Here is a 20,817-nt window from a genome sequence, read left to right as displayed (position 1 = left end):
TATTAACAGTCATACACACACACATATATGCATGACTCCGAGACATTGACTATTTAAATTTGTGATCACAATCTTAGTAAAGATATGTCACGAATTCAGATGAGAGATATATATGCTATTAGGAGCGGATTCAGATTTTTTTTAATAAAGGCTTTAATGCAAGAAGAATTCTAATTCTAATTGGAGATATATATATATAATGTCAGCTCATGGAAGGGATAAAAGATGTCAGTCCTAGGGATGAAGATATGATTTCATTTACTCTTAATCTCTTAATCTCGTTAAGGAGGCTAGGTGGTCAAGAAATTACATATCAGATCTACCTATTTTTTTTAAAAATAATGGCGTGTTTAGCTATTAACTGTTACTTTGTAAAGAAAAAAATCAATTTATTTTAACTTTGAAATATGAATGTTTTTCTATTTCTTTGTATAAAGCTCTTCTTTTAAAGGAAATTTATATAGTCTAAATATGACCACGACCATCAAGCCCTCTCAAATAGAATTGTAAAAAAAAGAAGCATCTACAATGTATATGTTATTTACCAGTGTTATATTCTATATTCTTTATCGAGTTTCAAAGAATAGCGAGGACTATTATATAAATAGTGCCTGTTTGGGAGGGTAACAGTTGAAATTGACACCCCGAGAAAACCATTGTCAACCAACGCGAAATGGAGGTTGACAATGGTTTTCGAGGGGTGTCAATTTCAACTGTTATCCTCCCAAACAGGCACTATTTATTTTGTTATACTGAATGTCTTTTTTAAAATTTTTAAGAAAATTTTACTGCTTTTATATAGGAATAACGTGAATTCTACAGCGAACCGTATGCGCATAATTTTCGCGCATGTAACATTTTTTTAATGTTACCCGTTGCCAAGTGCGTTGCTAACGCTGAGGGTAATAGTAAATATTATTAACTGCGTCTTAACCAATCAGATTTCAGTATTTAACATGAAAGTATAACAAAATCTTCTATTGTATGCTCGAAGCAAAAAATTTGGCTTCAACATAAATTACGGTTAAAGTTCATGTCCGCCTGAAATCCCATTGACAAAATCTGGAGGTATACAGGAAAACAAAAATCCGTTTAATTACTAGTCCAACCTTTGCCCCGCGGTCTCAGGTCAAGGCTATTTAGGTTTGGAAACTCAGTCTTATTTAAGTTGGTTAAGATTTATTTTCATTGTAGTAACAGTCATATTATGAATAACTAGTATCTAATAACCCCAGAATTGTATTTATTGGTTGAATGATTGCAAACTACTAAAAAAAATGATTATGTATCTGTAAGAGAGTGACAGTGCGAAAGAATACAGTCTATTTTTTCATTGCGTATCAAATACATATGATATACTGATACAAGTTTAAAGATAGATTTAGACATATAGACATTTAACATACATATTGTACATTGAACGCATCAATAATGGTAATAATTTGAAAGACATACTATTTTAATAATAAATATGGTACCAGGATAACCCATGAAAACTCGAAAACTAATTTCCAATTAGGTCCTTTAAAAGTATATGGAAAATATTTTGTATTTATTACAGTACTAAGAAATGTAGTTTCGTGAGCGTGTGGCCATTGCCTTTTTAAAGCGCTAAGCATAGCTGCAGCGCTTTTTTGTCGCCAGATTTCTGATCCTACTTCCACTTTCGATTTTGCATTTCCGAAATACCGCCACCTACTGGCGGATGCTAGAGAAGTCGTACCCTGGAGAAGTCGTACTCGGGAGAACTCATAACTATGCAGTACGGAAAACATTTCTTCAAGTTATCCTGCATGCAAATACATTTGTTCTATCAGTATTAAATTGGGAATAAATTCAATTAATGAATATTACTATTATATATCGGATATGGGTGCTCCTAAAGATATCACATTCATGATGATGATTTCTTTCCAATTATAATTTTTGGGGAAAAAATGCATTTATTTGTGAATTGTGGAATAATTTAGCAAAAACACATGTGCACTCATTAAGGCGTGAGAGTTTGTTACGTCGAAGTTACACGTGAGCTTAAAAAGCACAAGACCATAAGTCAAGAACTTTTCAACCTTCTTTCCCTTAAAAAAAAAACATGCAAAAAAAATTCAAATGATCTTACATTATTACAAAACTTGGATCGTCAGACACCTTACACATGCTTTTTCATTGCATAAAAGATTATCCCTTGTCGCAGGTGGAAATGGCCCAAATTCGAAGGAAAAATCGGAAATCATTTTTCGGCGTCCATGACAACACCCTTTAAATTAAATTAAATTATGTTGGAACACGCTACTTTTTACGTATGATAAGATGTGAGCTAAAGACTTCATTAAATTTAATGATATACCCTAAAATATACCGCAGAAGAGACTGTCTATGATTTAACACTTTCTTCCCGGCTTAGCGCTTTCCAGTACTTTAAGTACTTTGATTTATTTTCTGCTTGCGCATTGAATCTGTGATTGCCAAGGACTTAAGGCAATAAATGTCTTCATACGGAATTTCGTTTCATGACATTACTCTTTGATTTTACCCCTTTTCAAAAATTTTTCAGGTATATTACCTACGTCATGATAATGCCCATCTAACCCTTGGCTAATCGCACAACCAATTTAAAATGTTAAAAGTCTTTCACCCTAACACTATACAATTTTGGATTTAGTCTTTTGATAGCTTGGTTCTTGTATAACGATGTATTAGAAATTTGAAATGAAAAACAGAAAAAAGTGTTTGTTTAGTTTCAAAACCTTTCTCCCTTCGCTCTTTTTGTACAAACAGGTATTTGACGCTGTTCAAATATGAAATGTTTATGCTGATGTAATGTTGACTCATGGAGAGAGATGACTCGGTGGGCAATGCTTTGACTAATCCCATTATTCAGTAGAAGCGTTGACAATGTTGAGTACGACACCTAACCTGCGTTGTATTTTACTACAGTGCATTGAAGTTTGATAAGATACATGTACTTACATTTAAATCAATGCTCTCATCATTGTAAAGTCAACGCCCATTAATTATCACAGTCATTCTCCAGTAAACACTTGTTATCATATTAAGATGTTTTTAACAATGTTATTTATCAAACAAAATGTTTTGAATTGTAAGAGTACCGGATCATAATTTTGAAAGATGTTCTGGTCTAAGAAATTGAAATTTGGTCCTTAACTCAGCAATGATCATTAAAAACTTAAAAAACACTTGAAAAAAGATGGAAGAATCAACCCCCCTTCTATCTATTATTTTTCTGGCCGGTCTCATTCTCTCATACAGTGCATTCATTTGTGGATCCCCAATGTCATCAGCGAGGGTCAATGCTCATTAATTAACACATTTTATGATATATGAAAATGTCATATGATAAACAAACTGTTTTGAATTCTAAGAAGGCCTGAGCATAATTTTAACAAAAAGACTCTCATGTCTACCAAATTGAAGTCTGGCCCAATTAAAATTAAGCAATGATTTAAAAAATCTTCAACAAGGCTTAAGAAGATGAAAGAATCAACAAATCCTCATTCCAATAGCAATAACAACCTCTCTTATAGATCTACAGGATTTTGTTTAGCTGATAATTTTAATTAAATATTCAACAAAGTACAGAAATATGATAGATTGGAAAGTAATAAAGCCCATGTCACACTGTCACGATTTATACTACGATTGCCTACGAATTTCTAAAAGTTAAAAATCGCCAGTATTCGCCAGGTCAGTCTTGCGATTATTCTACAGACGGTGCTTTTTTCAAATCTAGTACGACTCGACTACGATGTCTGCTCGACTATGTACGATGTTTGAGCGATAGCAGGACGTGTTGTGGCGATTCATGTACAAATTTCGGCGATTAAGTAACAAACGTTTTGAGATCTTCTTACGAGCAGGTAAGATGGAAGACGATTTTTATACGATACTCTTACGAATGAGTATGAAATTGTACGATTGACACACGATATTACCACGAATAAATACGAGTTTTTACGATTATATATCTGGTATGTTAATTTATAAAATGATTATTAAACAAATTAGTGATTGCATTTTCGCATTAAATACTTACCTGGAAAGTTTTAAACATAAGATGAATGTAATCAGATTAATATTCAAAAAGATTACAAAAGATGTATGAAAACACGCACAGGTAGAAGTAAATTTGTGAGTTAAGATTACCAAAAAATACATATTGTGACAATGTTTGCAATTGTGAGTAAAATTGTTTTCATATTAATTTGCTGTATTTATAAACGAACAAGGAGATCATGATATTGTTTTAGTTCATAAATTGTTTAAATAATCATGAAAGTGGCAGCAGTAATGTTTGATTTATATTCCCTGAATACCATTATCAATGAAGTACAAAATTCATTTTTTTAGAATGAAGAAATTAGAATTATATGTAAAATTTCGAAAGAAAAGGTTCTGTAATAAACTTACATAATTACTGAACAATGTCCTTAGTAATAAAAAGAAGAATACTATTGCGAAACACTAATAATCTCGTATTTTTCTACTAACTCGTAGTTCACTCGCAAAGTTCTCGTATTGCATTTGCGCCTAATCACCTGTTTTCGTATTGTATTCGCATCAAATCGAACTACATTCTCATTCACTGGGAGGACACTCGGGGAAGAATCGAGAAACAATCGCATGAACTCGTAGAACTCTCAGGGTAGATCGTAGGATAGTCGTAGCATCGTAAGTACTACGAAGTTTCGCGAGTTTCCTACGAATGTAGAAGATTTTTTGCGACTTTGTGCACGAGTGCAGTGCGAGTGTCGTGCGAAAGTCTACGAATACTTTAAAATCGTGCTATGGGCATGATAGTTTTGAACATGCTCAAAAGAATCGCCGCGTTTGCCGATTTGCTGAGATGAAGGAAGAGAGACTACGACTATCTGTACGATGAACCCAGAATAATTAAGTGCGATTATTTAATTCGTACACACTATCGTAGCTCAAAATCGTAACAGTGTGACAGGGGCTTTACATAACCCCTTGAAACTGCACATTTTGCAAAAGTCACCACAAATTGATGGCTTGAATATTGATGAAACTGCTGTATAGCTAAAATAAGAACATCTTATTTCATCAAGAATTATAAAAAAAAAAAAGCAAAATGAATTATTAATAACAATCTATTAACAGGCAACAGCCCTCTCCAACAAAAATACTGAAATGTTTTTCATTTTTAAATGCGAGCATTAATGCACCTCATCTCGTATTAAAGAACAAGAATAGGCAGGTCACAAAAGTAGGATTATGGTTTTTGAGCAATTAAAATCTTAAGTTTAATGATACATACATCAAATGCAACAATGAAAGACACATTAATATCATTCAGATTTGGTAATATATATAATAAGTAAATAATATATAAATAAGTAAATACTACATTTAATGATTTATTGGAAAAGGTTAAGTCTCAGTGATGTGTTCTAGAAAGAACCTAATCAAGTTAGGATAAAAGTAACAGCAGTAATAAATAAACATCTCATCATAAGCCTTGCTGTTCTAATAGGTAGACTGAGTAAATGTTCTGTACCTAAATCAGTGTATCATACAGAACTTAAGGAGACTGGATTGTCTATAAATTACCCATCAGACCTACTTTACAATTTTTTGAACTGATTTTTTAAGCATAAAAGTATTATCTCATAATAAAAAAATTCAAATTTTAGTGATTAAATTGGAGTATTTTCAAACATATTCTTCTAAAGGAGATCAATATGGTCTGAAAATGGCCACAACCAAGCATTCAGCCCTCTTGAAGGAGGGTCAGTGGTCAATAAATAACCATTAGACATGCCTTCAATTTCAAACAAAAGGCTCATGGGCCACATCACTCACCTGAACAACACTGCCTTTGTATCATTTAATATTCGTTTTTCTTAAAAACATTTTACCAATTTATTTCTACGTAAAACCTCCTGGGACCCTGTATTAGTTTGTTACACAAGCTAAATTATTTGAGGATGCTTGCATAATAATACTAGTATCACACATTGGAGCATTGTAGTTCTAGAGAAGAAGAGTTTTAAACATTTTGCCTATATATTTCTATGTTAAAATTTGAACAGCTCTTGGGGTCTCAGTATTGGTCTCGGGGTCACAATTTCAAGAATTTAGAATCTACATCATTTGAGGATGCTTGCATAGTATTCTCACAAATTAGAGCTGCATTGAGAAGAAGAGAAGAAGATTTTTAACCATTTTTCCTATATATTTCTACGTTAGAACCCCTCTTGGGGCCTCAGTATTGGTCTTGGGGTCATGATTTTACTAATTTATAATCTACATTACTTAAGGATGCTAGTATAGTAATATCACAAATTGGAGCATTGTAGTTCTTAAGATTTTTAAACATTTTCCCAATATATTTCTATGTTAAACTTTGAACCCCTCTTGGGGCCCCAGTATTGTTCCTGCAGTCACAATTTTAACAATTTAGAATCTTCACTATTTATACAAGCTTTGCTGTAATTATTGGCATTTCTGGTGCAGTGGCTCTTAAGAAGATTTTTTTAAGACATGCATCCTATTTTCACTGTTTGATATTTTGAGATGGTCCCAACTAAAAAACCAGACGATAGAATTTGATATTTTTTTACATGTAAGGTAGAAAATGATATTACTAATCACATACCGTTCTACAATTTGATGAAAATCGCCATTGCATTTTTTAAATCCCCTTCGAAGTACAGAAAATGACATTTCCTTTATATTCCTACAGTAAGTGTACCTTTATTTAAAGATGGCCTCTAAAAAGAACCAGATGGTAAATTTTCTCAGAACTTTGCAAATAAACTGGAGTTGGTGCATATTACAAGTGGTTAAAAAATAAAGAGCTCCTATTGTAGTTTTTCTGCAAAAATACCCAAATCAGCCTCCAAACTATTTTTTTGTAAAGAAAAATTCCAATATTAGCTTAAAAATTGAATACTTTTCTTTATCTTTATATAGAACTCTTTTTCTCAAGGAGATTAATATTGTCTAAAAAATGGTCACGGCCATCCAGCCCCTCAATCGCAACTTCTTGGACCTTTCCCGCAAGCTCGGAAAAAACACCTCGAATGTATTAACTAGGCGTCCATGACAACTCCCCTTTTTATAAAACTTGATATAAATACAACACATGTGAGCTATACTTCATTAAAGTAAACGATATCCATTAAAATATAACACAGAAGCGACATACAAGACTGTCTAGCCGATACTAATTTTAATGGGAAGAGACTCCATTTTGTATAAAATTCTTACATCCGGTGATGTTAATACATTCGAGGTGTTTTTCCGAACTTGCCGGAAAGGCCCGAGAGGTTGCGATTGCCAGCCCTTAAATGAAAAACTTAAACTGAAACATGAATTCTGAAAAAAGAGTAAAGAATCAAAACAAGATAGTTTTGAAAGTTTATTGATATATATAATAACAGCAACAAATAGAAAATTTAAAAAATCTATAACAAGTAATATCAGTTGAATACTCACTGATGGCGTAACAAGTTAAAACATATCGAAATTAAATAGGGTTACATGTAACAAACACCATCCATTCAACAAACACAATAAAAGAACAACAGAATAAAAGTAACTGCATATACAATGATTACTTCCTTTCCTTCGGCTAATCAAGTGGGACATAATTAAGCATACAGAACTATATTTAGCATATATCCAATATCACACTCATTACAGTTACTGACCCTTTTCTTTGTCTGCAACAATTATATACAAACTATGCCATATAAAAGATGTGGTGCGGTAAATAGCTATATGGAGGTGATCTTAACACAGGTCATAGGAAGAATTGTAGTATTTGTGGAAAATAAAAACGAAAGTATATATCAGCCCTGAAAGTTACTATGCTTTGACGGAATGAACACTTTAAAATAGCTAACAAATATGCAATGTATTTAGATAGAATTTAGGTAGAAAAAACTTTTGGCAACTGTTTCGGTTGCTGGAGCATTCAGCTTACAGATAAATCTTAATAAGAAACCAACCTCTAACAGCCATTTGCAAAGTTTTCAACTATCATTTTAGGAGTTTTCATTATCTCATTATGTATTCAACAATATCATACAACCCTATAGACAAACCTCCCATTTAGTATGGGTATACATATACAGCTTGTATCCCAAAATGAATAAACATGTACCGGTATATATAAACCACTTATTTCATCAAAAGCTTTGATGGTATGTTTAGAAAAGTGCTTAAGAACTGATTTATTTTGATTTCATTTTGATAATACTCTACTCATGGCAATTATGCAAAAAATGAAAGACAGTGTTTCATGATAATATACATGTATCTGTCTTTTATCAGGGACAATTTGATATACCTGTACAGTAGTTTATCAAGGTTACATCAATGCTACGACTTACACTACCACTTGGTGTAATCCTTTATAATATATGCATCTAAACATAGAGTGTAACATTACTCAACTGTCTGTGTAATTTGCATACCTGTCAACTAGACTGAGGCGAATACTTGGGTGAGATAAATATTTATATGTGAGAGCTAGTATTTGAGGAGATGTCTCTGAATAATATAAATGATATCAATCTTAAATTTGTTTTCTTGATCTGACTAGTGTCCCACTAAGTGGTATATACCTCACCTACTTACACCATTGCAACACATCATAATGTCGAACAAAGTTCAAAATATAAAACCAATTGAAAGCCTTTAATATTTAATGCAATCTCAGAATAACTTTCAAGCATTAAAGTCTTTTATGATGCCACTTTTTTCAGTAAATTGTATTTTTAAAAGATATGTTTTTTAAAAAATGTTGTTGTAGATTTCCAAAAATTACAGGGTATTTGATAATATATTAAAAACCTTGATATATAGTGACCAGAAAAGTAAAAACATTAAAATTGAAATATTCAATTGAAAACTTTTGATGACAAGAGTATTAAAAAAATCTATATTTATAGAATTAATATCATAAATAGGACTTTGTGAGGAATTCTGTTGGTTTGTTAACAGTGTTTTGATATTTGCAACTGTTATAGAAAGCACACAGATGATATGTATTTGTATTCTATACACAGTATTCCAAACAAATTACACAATATAATCTCTTTTTTAAGAATAGTCTTTAAAGACGTGATAGAATATTCTAAAATGACCCTTTTGATGGGAAATATCAAGTGGAATGTTCAATTAATCTCCTGGTCCTACTGGTATATATTGCACACTTGCCTTATCAAAACTGATTTAAACATAAAACTCAAGTATCACAGATGCTGAAAGTATCACCTTCAAGGACTACTCCTTTTTCTGTCTCTTGAGAGCTTCAAATCTTCCTTGAATTTTCTCAAAATTGACAGTGGATGCCTTCTGTGTGCTGGGGGTGGAGCGGAGACCAAAATCGGACACCACAGAAGCACCACAACTTTCTGGGTCGGTCCTCTGTCTGAAATTGTCAATATATAATGTAACTATAAGAGGACAAGGTATTATTGCTCAAATTGAACATTTTATGTGTATCACATTATAACATGTACATATAGTCCACACAATCCCCTGGAAAGATCAGTGAAGATGTACACTGATACAGGTACCATTCACCTGGGGTAAAAGAAAGAATATATGTTCTACAGATTACAATTAGTATTTGAGAACTGAATGTCCCAATCGTCAACTAAAATTTAATTTTTCATAATCCCTCTTCATTCTTATGTTCAATTGTTTTCACGTATATCTGGTAATTTTCACAATGATCTAATTTTCGCTTTTTTGCAATCTCTTTTTCAGCGCGAATTATTGAATATACAGAAATTATATTCTGTATTATTTTATATAAGAAGCTTTCAAATTGCACAAAATGATTGATGCATATTAAAAATGCTAAACATTTTCACTCTTTTCGCAAATTTTGTGACACACTAAAAAACCCCCAGAATACACAGTACTTAAGTTACAACAACTGAGACACTTGATCTATGTTGGAATTCTTAACTCAGTTGCATCACTTGCTAAATTGTTGTTTTTCAAATTTCTCAAAGACACAGACACTGGCTCCCCCACCTGACAGGCTGTCCCTTTCTGTGACTGTTGATCAGTTTGATCACTGATTTATCGGTGGTCAAGTCTTCTGCCAGGCTGCCATTCAAAGACAGGATGTTTACATCTATCTCTTCAACACTCTAAAACATTAAAATAGTTTTGTATGAAAATGAATTGCCAGGTTGCTGGGGGTGATGCTCACTCAGAAGTAAAACAGAAATATCTTTGTACTTTTTGGAGTGTAATAAAAGGACCAAAGGTTTCTTGTACAAACTACTTCATTTGAAAAATCTATCATTACCCACATGTGTCATGTTATACTGATAAGACTTTAACTAATGACTTATCTTTAATTAACTGTCTCATGTATAATACACATCCCCCAAAGTTATGTATAGTACACATCCAAAACATAAAGAAATTTTCAATCAAGATTTTTGTAAACTCACCAGTTTGAAAGTGTTGATAAGATATTCGAATATGTGCGTACCATACACAAGACTTTACAATGGTTATATGAACTGGCTTTGTGATGTTGTCTTTGGTGTTTATTAAGGATGAATTATTAACCTTAATCTTTCATAACTAATATAAAACTTACCAGAAGCAGCTCTACACATTTCTTCCGTTTCTGTCTACTGGCGTAATGTAGAGGAGTTAGTCCCTTATTGTCCTGCATGTTCACACAACTTGAATCGGCATCCAACAAAAGGGAGACAATCTTAGGGTTATCCCCCTTGTCAATAGTCATATGGAGAGCAGTACAACCATTGTTTGGATTCACAGCACAGACGTGACTCACAAGTCCATCTACAATAAATGTAATACAATATAACAAATAGATAAAGCACAGACGTGACTCACAAGTCCATCTACAATAAACGTAATACAATATAACAAATAGATACAGCACAGACGTGACTCTCAAGTCCATCTACAATAAACGTAATACAATATAACAAATAGATACAGCACAGACGTGACTCACAAGTCCATCTACAATAAACGTAATACAATATAACAAATAGATACAGCACAGACGTGACTCACAAGTCCATCTACAATAAACGTAATACAATATAACAAATAGATACAGCACAGACGTGACTCTCAAGTCCATCTACAATAAACGTAATACAATATAACAAATAGATACAGCACAGACGTGACTCACAAGTCCATCTACAATAAACGTAATACAATATAACAAATAGATACAGCACAGACGTGACTCACAAGTCCATCTACAATAAACGTAATACAATATAACAAATAGATACAGCACAGACGTGACTCACAAGTCCATCTACAAACATAAATATAATACAATATAACAAATAGATACAGCACAGACGTGACTCACAAGTCCATCTACAATACATATAATTCAATATAACAAATAGATACAGCACAGACGTGACTCACAAGTCCATCTACAATAAATATAATACAATATAACAAATAGATACAGCACAGACGTGACTCACAAGTCCATCTACAAACATAAATATAATACAATATAACAAATAGATACAGCACAGACGTGACTCACAAGTTCATCTACAATACATATAATTCAATATAACAAATAGATACAGCACAGACGTGACTCACAAGTCCATCTACAATAAATATAATACAATATAACAAATAGATACAGCACAGACGTGACTCACAAGTCCATCTACAATAAATATAATACAATATAACAAATAGATACAGCACAGACGTGACTCACAAGTCCATCTACAATAAATGTAATACAATATAACAAATAGATACAGCACAGACGTGACTCACAAGTCCATCTTCAATAAATATAATACAATAAAACAAATAGATACAGCACAGTCGTGACTCACAAGTCCATCTACAATAAATATAATACAATATAACAAATAGATACAGCACAGACGTGACTCACAAGTCCATCTACAATAAATATAATACAATATAACAAATAGATACAGCACAGACGTGACTCACAAGTCCATCTACAATAAATGTAATACAATATAACAAATAGATACAGCACAGACGTGACTCACAAGTCCATCTTCAATAAATATAATACAATAAAACAAATAGATACAGCACAGTCGTGACTCACAAGTCCATCTACAATAAATATAATACAATAAAACAAATAGATACAGCACAGACGTGACTAACAAGTCCATCTACAATAAATATAATACAATATAACAAATAGATACAGCACAGACGTGACTCACAAGTCCATCTACAATAAATATAATACAATATAACAAATAGATACAGCACAGACGTGACTCACAAGTCCATCTACAATAAATATAATACAATATAACAAATAGATACAGCACAGACGTGACTCACAAGTCCATCTACAAACATACATATAATACAATAAAACAAATAGATACAGCACAGACGTGACTCACAAGTCCATCTACAAAAAATATAAGACAATATAACAAATAGATACAGCACAGACGTGACTCACAAGTCCATCTACAATAAATATAATACAATATAACAAATAGATACAGCACAGACGTGACTCACAAGTCCATCTACAAACATACATATAATACAATAAAACAAATAGATACAGCACAGACGTGACTCACAAGTCCATCTACAATAAATATAATACAATATAACAAATAGATACAGCACAGACGTGACTCACAAGTCCATCTACAAACATAAATATAATACAATATAACAAATAGATACAGCACAGACGTGACTAACAAGTCCATCTACAATAAATATAATACAATATAACAAATAGATACAGCACAGACGTGACTCACAAGTCCATCTACAATAAATATAATACAATATAACAAATAGACACAGCACAGACGTGACTCACAAGTCCATCTACAAACATACATATATTACAATATAACAAATAGATACAGCACAGACGTGACTCACAAGTCCATCTACAATAAATATAATACAATATAACAAATAGACACAGCACAGACGTGACTCACAAGTCCATCTACAAACATAAATATAATACAATATAACAAAGAGATACAGCACAGACATAACTTTAAAGTCAATCTAAAACATCATCATAACCTGTATACTATAGACAGAATAATCAGTTAAATTATGAATTTTTAGAATTTAAGCAGTGACTAAACTCTTTATTATTACCAAAATTAAGCTAACATTTATTTTGATTGTACTGTTTGTACTGTTTGACATATAATACATGTAACTAAAGAAATTCTCTTCCTCTTACACTTACTGAAACTTAATTAATACAAGTTTCAATGTTTTTTATCAATATTAACTTTGGGTCAAATTTTCATTATAAATTATTTTAAAAAGCTGAATGAACATCTGCTCCAGACCTTTCTTAAATGTTACCAAACATAACTTAGTTTCAATAAGTCACTGTTCAATACTGAATTACCAGTAGATATTGTTTAATGATATAATTTAGATAAGATGAGTGAACACTGTTTACATTTACAGACTGCACTGCTGTATTATAGTCCTGTTACCAAACATATTCTGGTCGTGATTTTGCAGGGTTTGCAAGTCTCTATGTTTGGCATTATCAAAGAGCATTAAAGAAGGCCTTTTAAATTAATCATATAGACTTCTGCATGTGTAGCTCCTATTAATTACTTGAAAATAAAAATTACCAACCATGAAAAATACAGAGTCCCTTTGGTTTATCTACATCATTTAACAATGTTTCAAGTCGACTTGATGAGTTCTTTTGTTCTGACCTGAAATAGAAGAAAAAGAAAAGCAGTCCACATTAATTTTGAATAAGAAGTAAAGCAGATTCAAATATGACATAGGATAATGTAGATTCTTAATTTTTCCCCATTGAGAGCCTCAGTCTCAAATGAGATGAAGTTCAAGGTCACGTAATCATAGAAGTTTGTGTCTTTCAATAGTTCAGACGCGGGTATTTTATGTCTTTTCTTTTTGGATTTTTCTAATGAATTTTCACTGGTAACGTTACCGGTGAGTTATCATAGCAACATTGCTATTGTAGAACATATGTTCTATTTGATTTTCCCATGTGGGAGTTTTTTTTTAGCACATAAAACTACGTTCAACACGTGTTGATCATGATGCGCTGGACCTGTTATCAGTGACGTCACTGCTACAGGGCGCCATTTTGCTTCTTGAAGTTCTTCATGCCATGTGGTGTGAAGAAATAAGCAGTTCCTAAACTCAGATAACATTGATTTATCGCTAAACCTGTATTTTTTAACATGGCTAATGAGCCGGGGACGTCGTACATGCGAGAGTCCGACAGTTTGGACATTGTCGATCAGGTTGATGACGATGCAGGTCAGGATGAGGAACGCAACGTGCAAAGGCACACGACGCAATCCAAGTCGAAATATTTGCGTAAAATTGCGAGAAGCATATCTTGCGGATTTTATAATCTTGCTATTATTTTTCGGTCAGATGTAAACTAAATGAAAGTATGATAAAAATTTGGCGTTCGCAATTTTATATTTTCATGATTTGATGCAAAATGGTTGAATTGCAGAATTAAGTACTCGCTTAAAATAGGAATCTACAGTACCAATATTTGTATGATCAAAAATCAGAAACAAATTGCTTTATTGTAGAAGATGTAAGCACTGGATGCTAGCAATAAAAAGTTATCAGATGTCAGAAATGCATGTACTTTACTAAAATTTTTTAGGTCAAAAGTTAAAATTGTAATATATATTGAAAGCCTGTTGCAGAAGTAGAATCATTAACAATGCACTGATTACCTACCTAGGCAACAAAAACTTCATGTCTACTACTGTATAAAAAGTTTTGCATTGACAAGGTTATTCCCCTTTCAACAGTTAATCAAAGCAGATTGTTAAAATGTAACAAATTGCGTACAATCTACTTACCGGGAAACTAATTTTTTTTTTAATCTGTCCAAAAAGTTTAACCTATTTCATGGAGCACATGGATTAAATTTGCCAAAGTCTGAAGATTGAACACAGAATTATATTCACAGATGTATGTTACGGTGTAATATCAATGTTTTTTACAATCATATTTACCTGATGGCAAAAGATTCTTTACCATAATCACGTGAGAACTCAAAGCTCCTGAGTAAATCATCTGTAAAGAAAGATGCATCAAGAATGAGATCACAAATAACAATACTTTTACCGTACATACAAATTTTTGTTAATTGGTAAAACTCGTTGAATCAGTAAAGATAATTGTAACTGACAATCTTTAAGCTATCAGCATCATTTGTGAAATACATGTTGATGAATATATGATCTTTGAATTAATGTGGAACAAAATGTATTAAGGGTGGGGTGGGGTGTTTACCATCTATGTAGGAGCCATACTGTTTGGTGGGTGGGGTTAGCACTGTGTCTTGGACCCCCGAGTCATTGTCATCATAAGTGGAGCTATTGTTAGAGAAGCAGAAAATCAGAAACTTATTACAAATTACAATAAACCAGTAACTAGAAAAGGATTTTTTTTTAGAAATAAATAACAATGAATGATAAATTGATTGTGTTAAGTAAACCACGTCCATGCATATACTTTAATACAGAAGACAAAAAAAATATTTTATTTCCATTTGGAAAAAAATCATAAAAAAATTTCGATCACATTAAAATTTCAAAATACAAATGATTTTTTTAATTTCAAAATTCAAATTTGAGTAATACTTTATTTAGTTTATTATATGTGTTTTCATTAATGTCGCCAAACTCAATAAATACACAGTTATTCATAATCATGTTTGTTTCCTACATGGCATCATCATCCTCGTACAGGGATTGTGGGTAGACAGCTGACTGCAACAGGAAGGAGATGATTTCAGACACGCCCACCTGACAAGCCACCATCAGAGGGGTGTTTCCCGCCTTGTCTCGCAGATTGTGATCAAACCCAGGCTGTCAGAGAAATAGATTAGATTATACATGAAACGATTGATATTCCATAAAATCAATAGTACTGAAATTTTGTCTAATAACAAACACATCAAATTATTCAGCATTATAATCAGCATTTGTGAGGTTTTTGATTTTTCTTAAAAAACGCAATCTTTTATTATTTATATTTGTATCAACTTCCTTACACATTCTGACTAAAATAAAATACTACATGTATAGCCTATGTTCTCCTGATTACTATATAACTTAATTCTGGTTGTAACGTGCTTTCTGATTGGCTAAAAAATTATTTTATATCGTATAAAGAAATGTTGCCTACGTCATAGTAAGACTAACGTCTGAAACGTATCAATACAGCTGACGTTATGTTTGAATTTTGTACAATTTTACGTCATTTTAAAGGTCAAATGACCGTTTTTATCTACAATGAAGAGTAAAAAAATTAAATTATAAGCAATTAATACAATATTTATTAGTTTTATACGATATAAAATGGTTTGAAACAGTTTACGCTTTTATATAAACTGCTTTGCGGTTTATAAAGCGTGAACTGCCCAAACCATTTTATATCGTAAAAAACAAATAAATATTGAATTCATTCCGTAAGTAAAACTTATAACTCAGGCAATAAACTCACCAGCCATATTTTCATGAGAGCTGCAAAGTTCTTTTTGGAATCCAGAGTGATGAAGTTAAAGATATGGTTGGAATGCCTTTGTCTGTGGTCACTGATTTCTTGCCAGACTCCTCCAAATTCTGGGAGGCAGAAGAGGGCACCATTAGAGTCCAGCAGTGAGGTAGTAGCTCCGTGAAGCAGCAGAGATTTCACAATCTTCAGGTAACCTGTAAATAAGTTAAACAATTCTAACCTTTCCCTCAAGTATTTACTAGTAACATTTATTTTTATTTAACAAAGATTAAATAATTGGTAGTTTTAAATTTGCATCATCCGTTATTCAAAAGATTCGAAAACAATGAAAAATACATCTCATCATTTCACACTTTTGAATATTTTTAAGCCCCCTCATACAAAACATTCCTCTGATTCTGACCTCAAGTTCAAAAACTAACAACAGAGTCAATTTTGAATTTGTATAAAAATTTTATTGTGTGTTTATGTTTGTAAATTCTTCGGTCTTGCAACATTTCAAACAATTTTGTTCAATTCAAAATCCCAACATTCTGTCCAGAGATTTACCCATGGTACAGGGATTTACGACCATAGTGTTTTAATTATAAAGCTCCTCACCTTTTTCCGCAGCCACTTGGAGGGCTGTTTTGTTTTCTTTATTGACAGCATTGATGTCCAGTCCCCGATGGAAGTACCCTAACTTGTACTCCTCCTCGCTCTTCTTCAGGGGTCGACACAGCCCCAGCAGGTAGTCCATCACCTCCCCCCGCCCCATCTGCGCTGCGGTGTGTAGGAGGGTGGATCCAGTGGGGGTGTAACGCTTCCGTATATCTGCTCCTTTCTGAATCAGCAAACAAACATGGTATTTATACCCCAGACTACATAAAGTAACATCACCTGATAACCAATTAACTGATAGATAAAAGATCACTTATTAATTCAAATAGAATTTTTTGAAAAAACCTTTAAAAATGATTGAATGATCGTTAGCAGGTAATTTTGTATTAAATTGTACAAATGAATGAAAGTTCATAGTGATAATTGCTTTTTCATGTAGGAACAATTTTATATGTAGTTCACAAACAAATGTATTTACCTGACATAGTAATCTGACAATCTCTAAATGTCCATTTTCTACAGCTAAGAACAATGGCCAGTTGCCAACACCACTCTAGAGTTGAAATATATGTAATGAGTATATTATAAAGTACAAATATACTGCATGTATTTAATGAATTACATGGGAAAGTTTAAAAAGCAAAGTGAGACTTCTTTTTTTTTAGGCAGTCTGGCTATAAATTGATTGAATTAATCAAATAAAATTTTCAATCTCTTCATAAGTTCATATATTAGGGTAAGTACCCAGTAAGCACAAATAAATTTGAATTATTATTCAATCAAGTTATAGCCAACCTGGAAGAATCGATAATACATGAGCTTACCTTTGGGTCTACAACATCTCCTTCCTCTAACATGCAGTACAGCTGGTCAGCCTTCCCTGACATACAGGACTCAAACAATCCTGGGCTTACTATCTCATCCTGTCTCCTACACAAAGTATAAAATGGAAGCAAGAATTAAAGTCAAAGAAAGATGGTTAGGAAATCTGTTTTTTATTGAGCAAATATTGGCCTTGTAGTTTTTGTACAATTAAGGATAGAAAACTTTATCATACCGCAATTAAAACAGCTGATTAATTTACTACCTTCTCACTGATATGCATCAACAATTCAGACAACTTATACAGATTGAAAAAAAAAACACTGCAGAAAAATTCAACACGTTTAGTACTAATCCAACTCTTCTATTTTTTACTTGCTTTTTATTTACTTAAACACTGTAGCGATAAAAGGTTCTTTATGGTTGAGTATACAGGAAATGGCCACCTACATGGTTCCAAACAATTTTAATACATTACATTCTAAACTGCCAATCTGGTTTATAGTTTTAATGATCTGTGACAAGATCTGTGATACAGCCAAGAGGAAGTGTAGACTCTTAATACATGTATAAGAAGAATTTAATCACAATGTTTTGATAGATTAAAACAAAAGCAACATTTTCTAGGCTGAATTGCTCTGTCATTGATACTGATGATATACATTATACAGATGAATTCTAACTCACCTTTGCCAGGCTTGTTTGATCAGGCTGTAAATGTGCGTCTTCTTACTCATCTTCATGGCTTCAAACAAGCCCTGTAATTATAACATGAAGATATGTTTTTATCAAATCCAAACAAGTGGACTTTCTTTCATTCAAACATCATTTCCAACTTTATGAAGCATATTGAAATATAAATCACCAATATCAGAATATTTTACATCATTTCAAAATCAGTTCCTAAGTGTATTTTTCTTATAGGTCAAATATCTGGTTTTTACATTTCTTTATATATTTCAGATTTTACCCAGTAGGTAGTGGGGAAAAACTCTAGTATTGCTTTAACAGCCTCCTCATGGTTGTTCAAAACTGCATGGTACAGTGGAGACAACCTCACGATGTCTGATATTGCTGGGTTAGCTCCCTTCCTACAATACAAAATACTTGTCATAAGAAATAGTTAACAATGCCCATGCATCATACATACACATACTAAGTTAAACAATCAAATTCTGAAAATGAACTTTACTTATTTTGTGAGAAAAAATCGTGAGGATCATACAAACTTTGATGAAGGGTTTATAAGACCTTAATGTATGAATTATTCAATGAATGAGTTCTACTTCAATTTTATTTTATGATTTATAAAAGAGAACTTTAAAACTTAATAATGTGTAAGTTTGATTTAATACTGCAGTGCTTACGACAGGAGAAGATGGACAACAGTTGCATGCCCCTTCATGGCTGCCATACTTAATGCTGTCATTCCTGTGTTACAATCACTGGAAGGATCCTCATTCAGCTGCAAAATAATCAGTTACTACCATTTTTTTGCAGTTAAATTAATTGTTTCCAAATGTTAAACAACATCATTTAGTTTTACTGTTACAGATGTACTCCCTGAGTAAATCTTTACCTGGTAGTACTGGGCATTGATGGAATTTTTACTAACTTCCAGAATAACTTCAACATTATCAGCTCTACAATACAGAAGTATTATAAAAATTATTGATTTTGTATCATTTCTTTGATAAATAATATATATAATATCTAACAAGAGAAAAGAAAGATGAAAATGCATATTATGTTGTCTTATTGAACTATATGTATCACATTTTAAGTTCCAGTACCTCAAAAAAATTAATTTATACGTAGCAGATCAATAACTTCACTAATCACCCTCATTGTGGAACCAAAATTAGGCTCACTTCAGAGATACAGTAATCTGACAATGGCTAATCACACACACATACAAATTATACTTCAATCTATACCCCAACAACTTTGCGAGGAATCCAGACACAATGTGATATACCTGTTATGAAGAGCTGCAACCATCAGCAGAGTGAAGTTGTCTTCGTCAGTGACATTAATGTCTGACTCCCACAGATCAGTCTTCTTCAGCGTCCTCTGTAATAAGAACATATACAGGTACCTTGTACCTAAAATTTGTTGACATGCACACATTGAACTGTGTGAATATATTCTCCCAAATACCCATAATTTACCATAATTAACAGTGTTGTTGATCCAAAACTGTTAATAAATTCAATATTCAGTATTTAATATTAGTATTTATACTCGTTAAATTTTTACGAAATAAGTTTTCAATTTTCTTTGAATCTATTCCTATTGCATCAAGATTTTATATTTTTGAGTGAAGTAATCTTCAATTCAAATTATGGCTGATAGATTTGCAGAATTAATACCTTGGCAGCATTTTTTTTTGCACTATGTATGTACAAATACAGATATGAATGTCCATGTTTGATTTTATATAACAAACACATCTAAAAGTTTATAATTAAACTTTGGAAAAAATGCATTCAAAGTAAAGAAATCTTACATTTTGTACCACATCTGTGAGGTGTTTTAGCCTGAGTGCCCTATGTGATGTTATTATGTCTTTACAATCGTCATGGTGATACAGGCTGATATTGAGGTCATCGGGTCGTAGGCCTCGGTAATCTTCCTTATTGAAATCAGCCCCTCTCTTGATCAAAGTCCTGAAAAATATTAGATTGCAAACTACCATTTTTTAAATATCAAAGTACAGTACATGAATTCTGAAAAGTAATCAACACTTCAGACAAACCTGTTACCACCCACTATCACTTCTATATGCGTGAATATGTATATCAGCTATTCAGGAAGTTTATAAAGTCTTAT

At 32.4% G+C, this 20,817-nt stretch overlaps 1 protein-coding gene across 3 annotated transcripts in view; it reads right to left on the bottom strand.

Annotated features, from left to right (window-relative positions):
* Window positions 1–7,388: 7,388 nt before the first annotated feature.
* LOC128192662 (ankyrin-2-like) overlaps window positions 7,389–20,817 on the bottom strand; it is a 27,046-nt gene continuing 13,617 nt past the window's right edge. For all 3 annotated transcript variants that reach the window (XM_052865532.1, XM_052865531.1, XM_052865529.1), the window contains 17 exons: window positions 20,495–20,654; window positions 19,964–20,058; window positions 19,565–19,628; window positions 19,353–19,450; window positions 18,956–19,076; window positions 18,673–18,743; window positions 17,988–18,093; window positions 17,642–17,716; window positions 17,164–17,386; window positions 16,552–16,757; window positions 15,772–15,914; window positions 15,337–15,419; window positions 15,057–15,117; window positions 13,675–13,757; window positions 10,616–10,824; window positions 10,036–10,154; window positions 7,389–9,421 (listed from right to left, as the gene is read on the bottom strand). In XM_052865532.1, the coding sequence (XP_052721492.1) occupies window positions 9,274–9,421; window positions 10,036–10,154; window positions 10,616–10,824; window positions 13,675–13,757; window positions 15,057–15,117; window positions 15,337–15,419; window positions 15,772–15,914; window positions 16,552–16,757; window positions 17,164–17,386; window positions 17,642–17,716; window positions 17,988–18,093; window positions 18,673–18,743; window positions 18,956–19,076; window positions 19,353–19,450; window positions 19,565–19,628; window positions 19,964–20,058; window positions 20,495–20,654 (2,065 nt within the window). In that variant the 3' untranslated portion in view covers window positions 7,389–9,273. The remainder of the gene's footprint in view (window positions 9,422–10,035; window positions 10,155–10,615; window positions 10,825–13,674; window positions 13,758–15,056; window positions 15,118–15,336; window positions 15,420–15,771; window positions 15,915–16,551; window positions 16,758–17,163; window positions 17,387–17,641; window positions 17,717–17,987; window positions 18,094–18,672; window positions 18,744–18,955; window positions 19,077–19,352; window positions 19,451–19,564; window positions 19,629–19,963; window positions 20,059–20,494; window positions 20,655–20,817) is intronic.

Source organism: Crassostrea angulata, chromosome 7, assembly GCF_025612915.1.
Source record: "Crassostrea angulata isolate pt1a10 chromosome 7, ASM2561291v2, whole genome shotgun sequence".
NCBI classification, from domain to species: Eukaryota; Metazoa; Mollusca; class Bivalvia; order Ostreida; family Ostreidae; genus Magallana; species Magallana angulata.
This window is presented reverse-complemented; position numbering and strand designations above follow the sequence as displayed.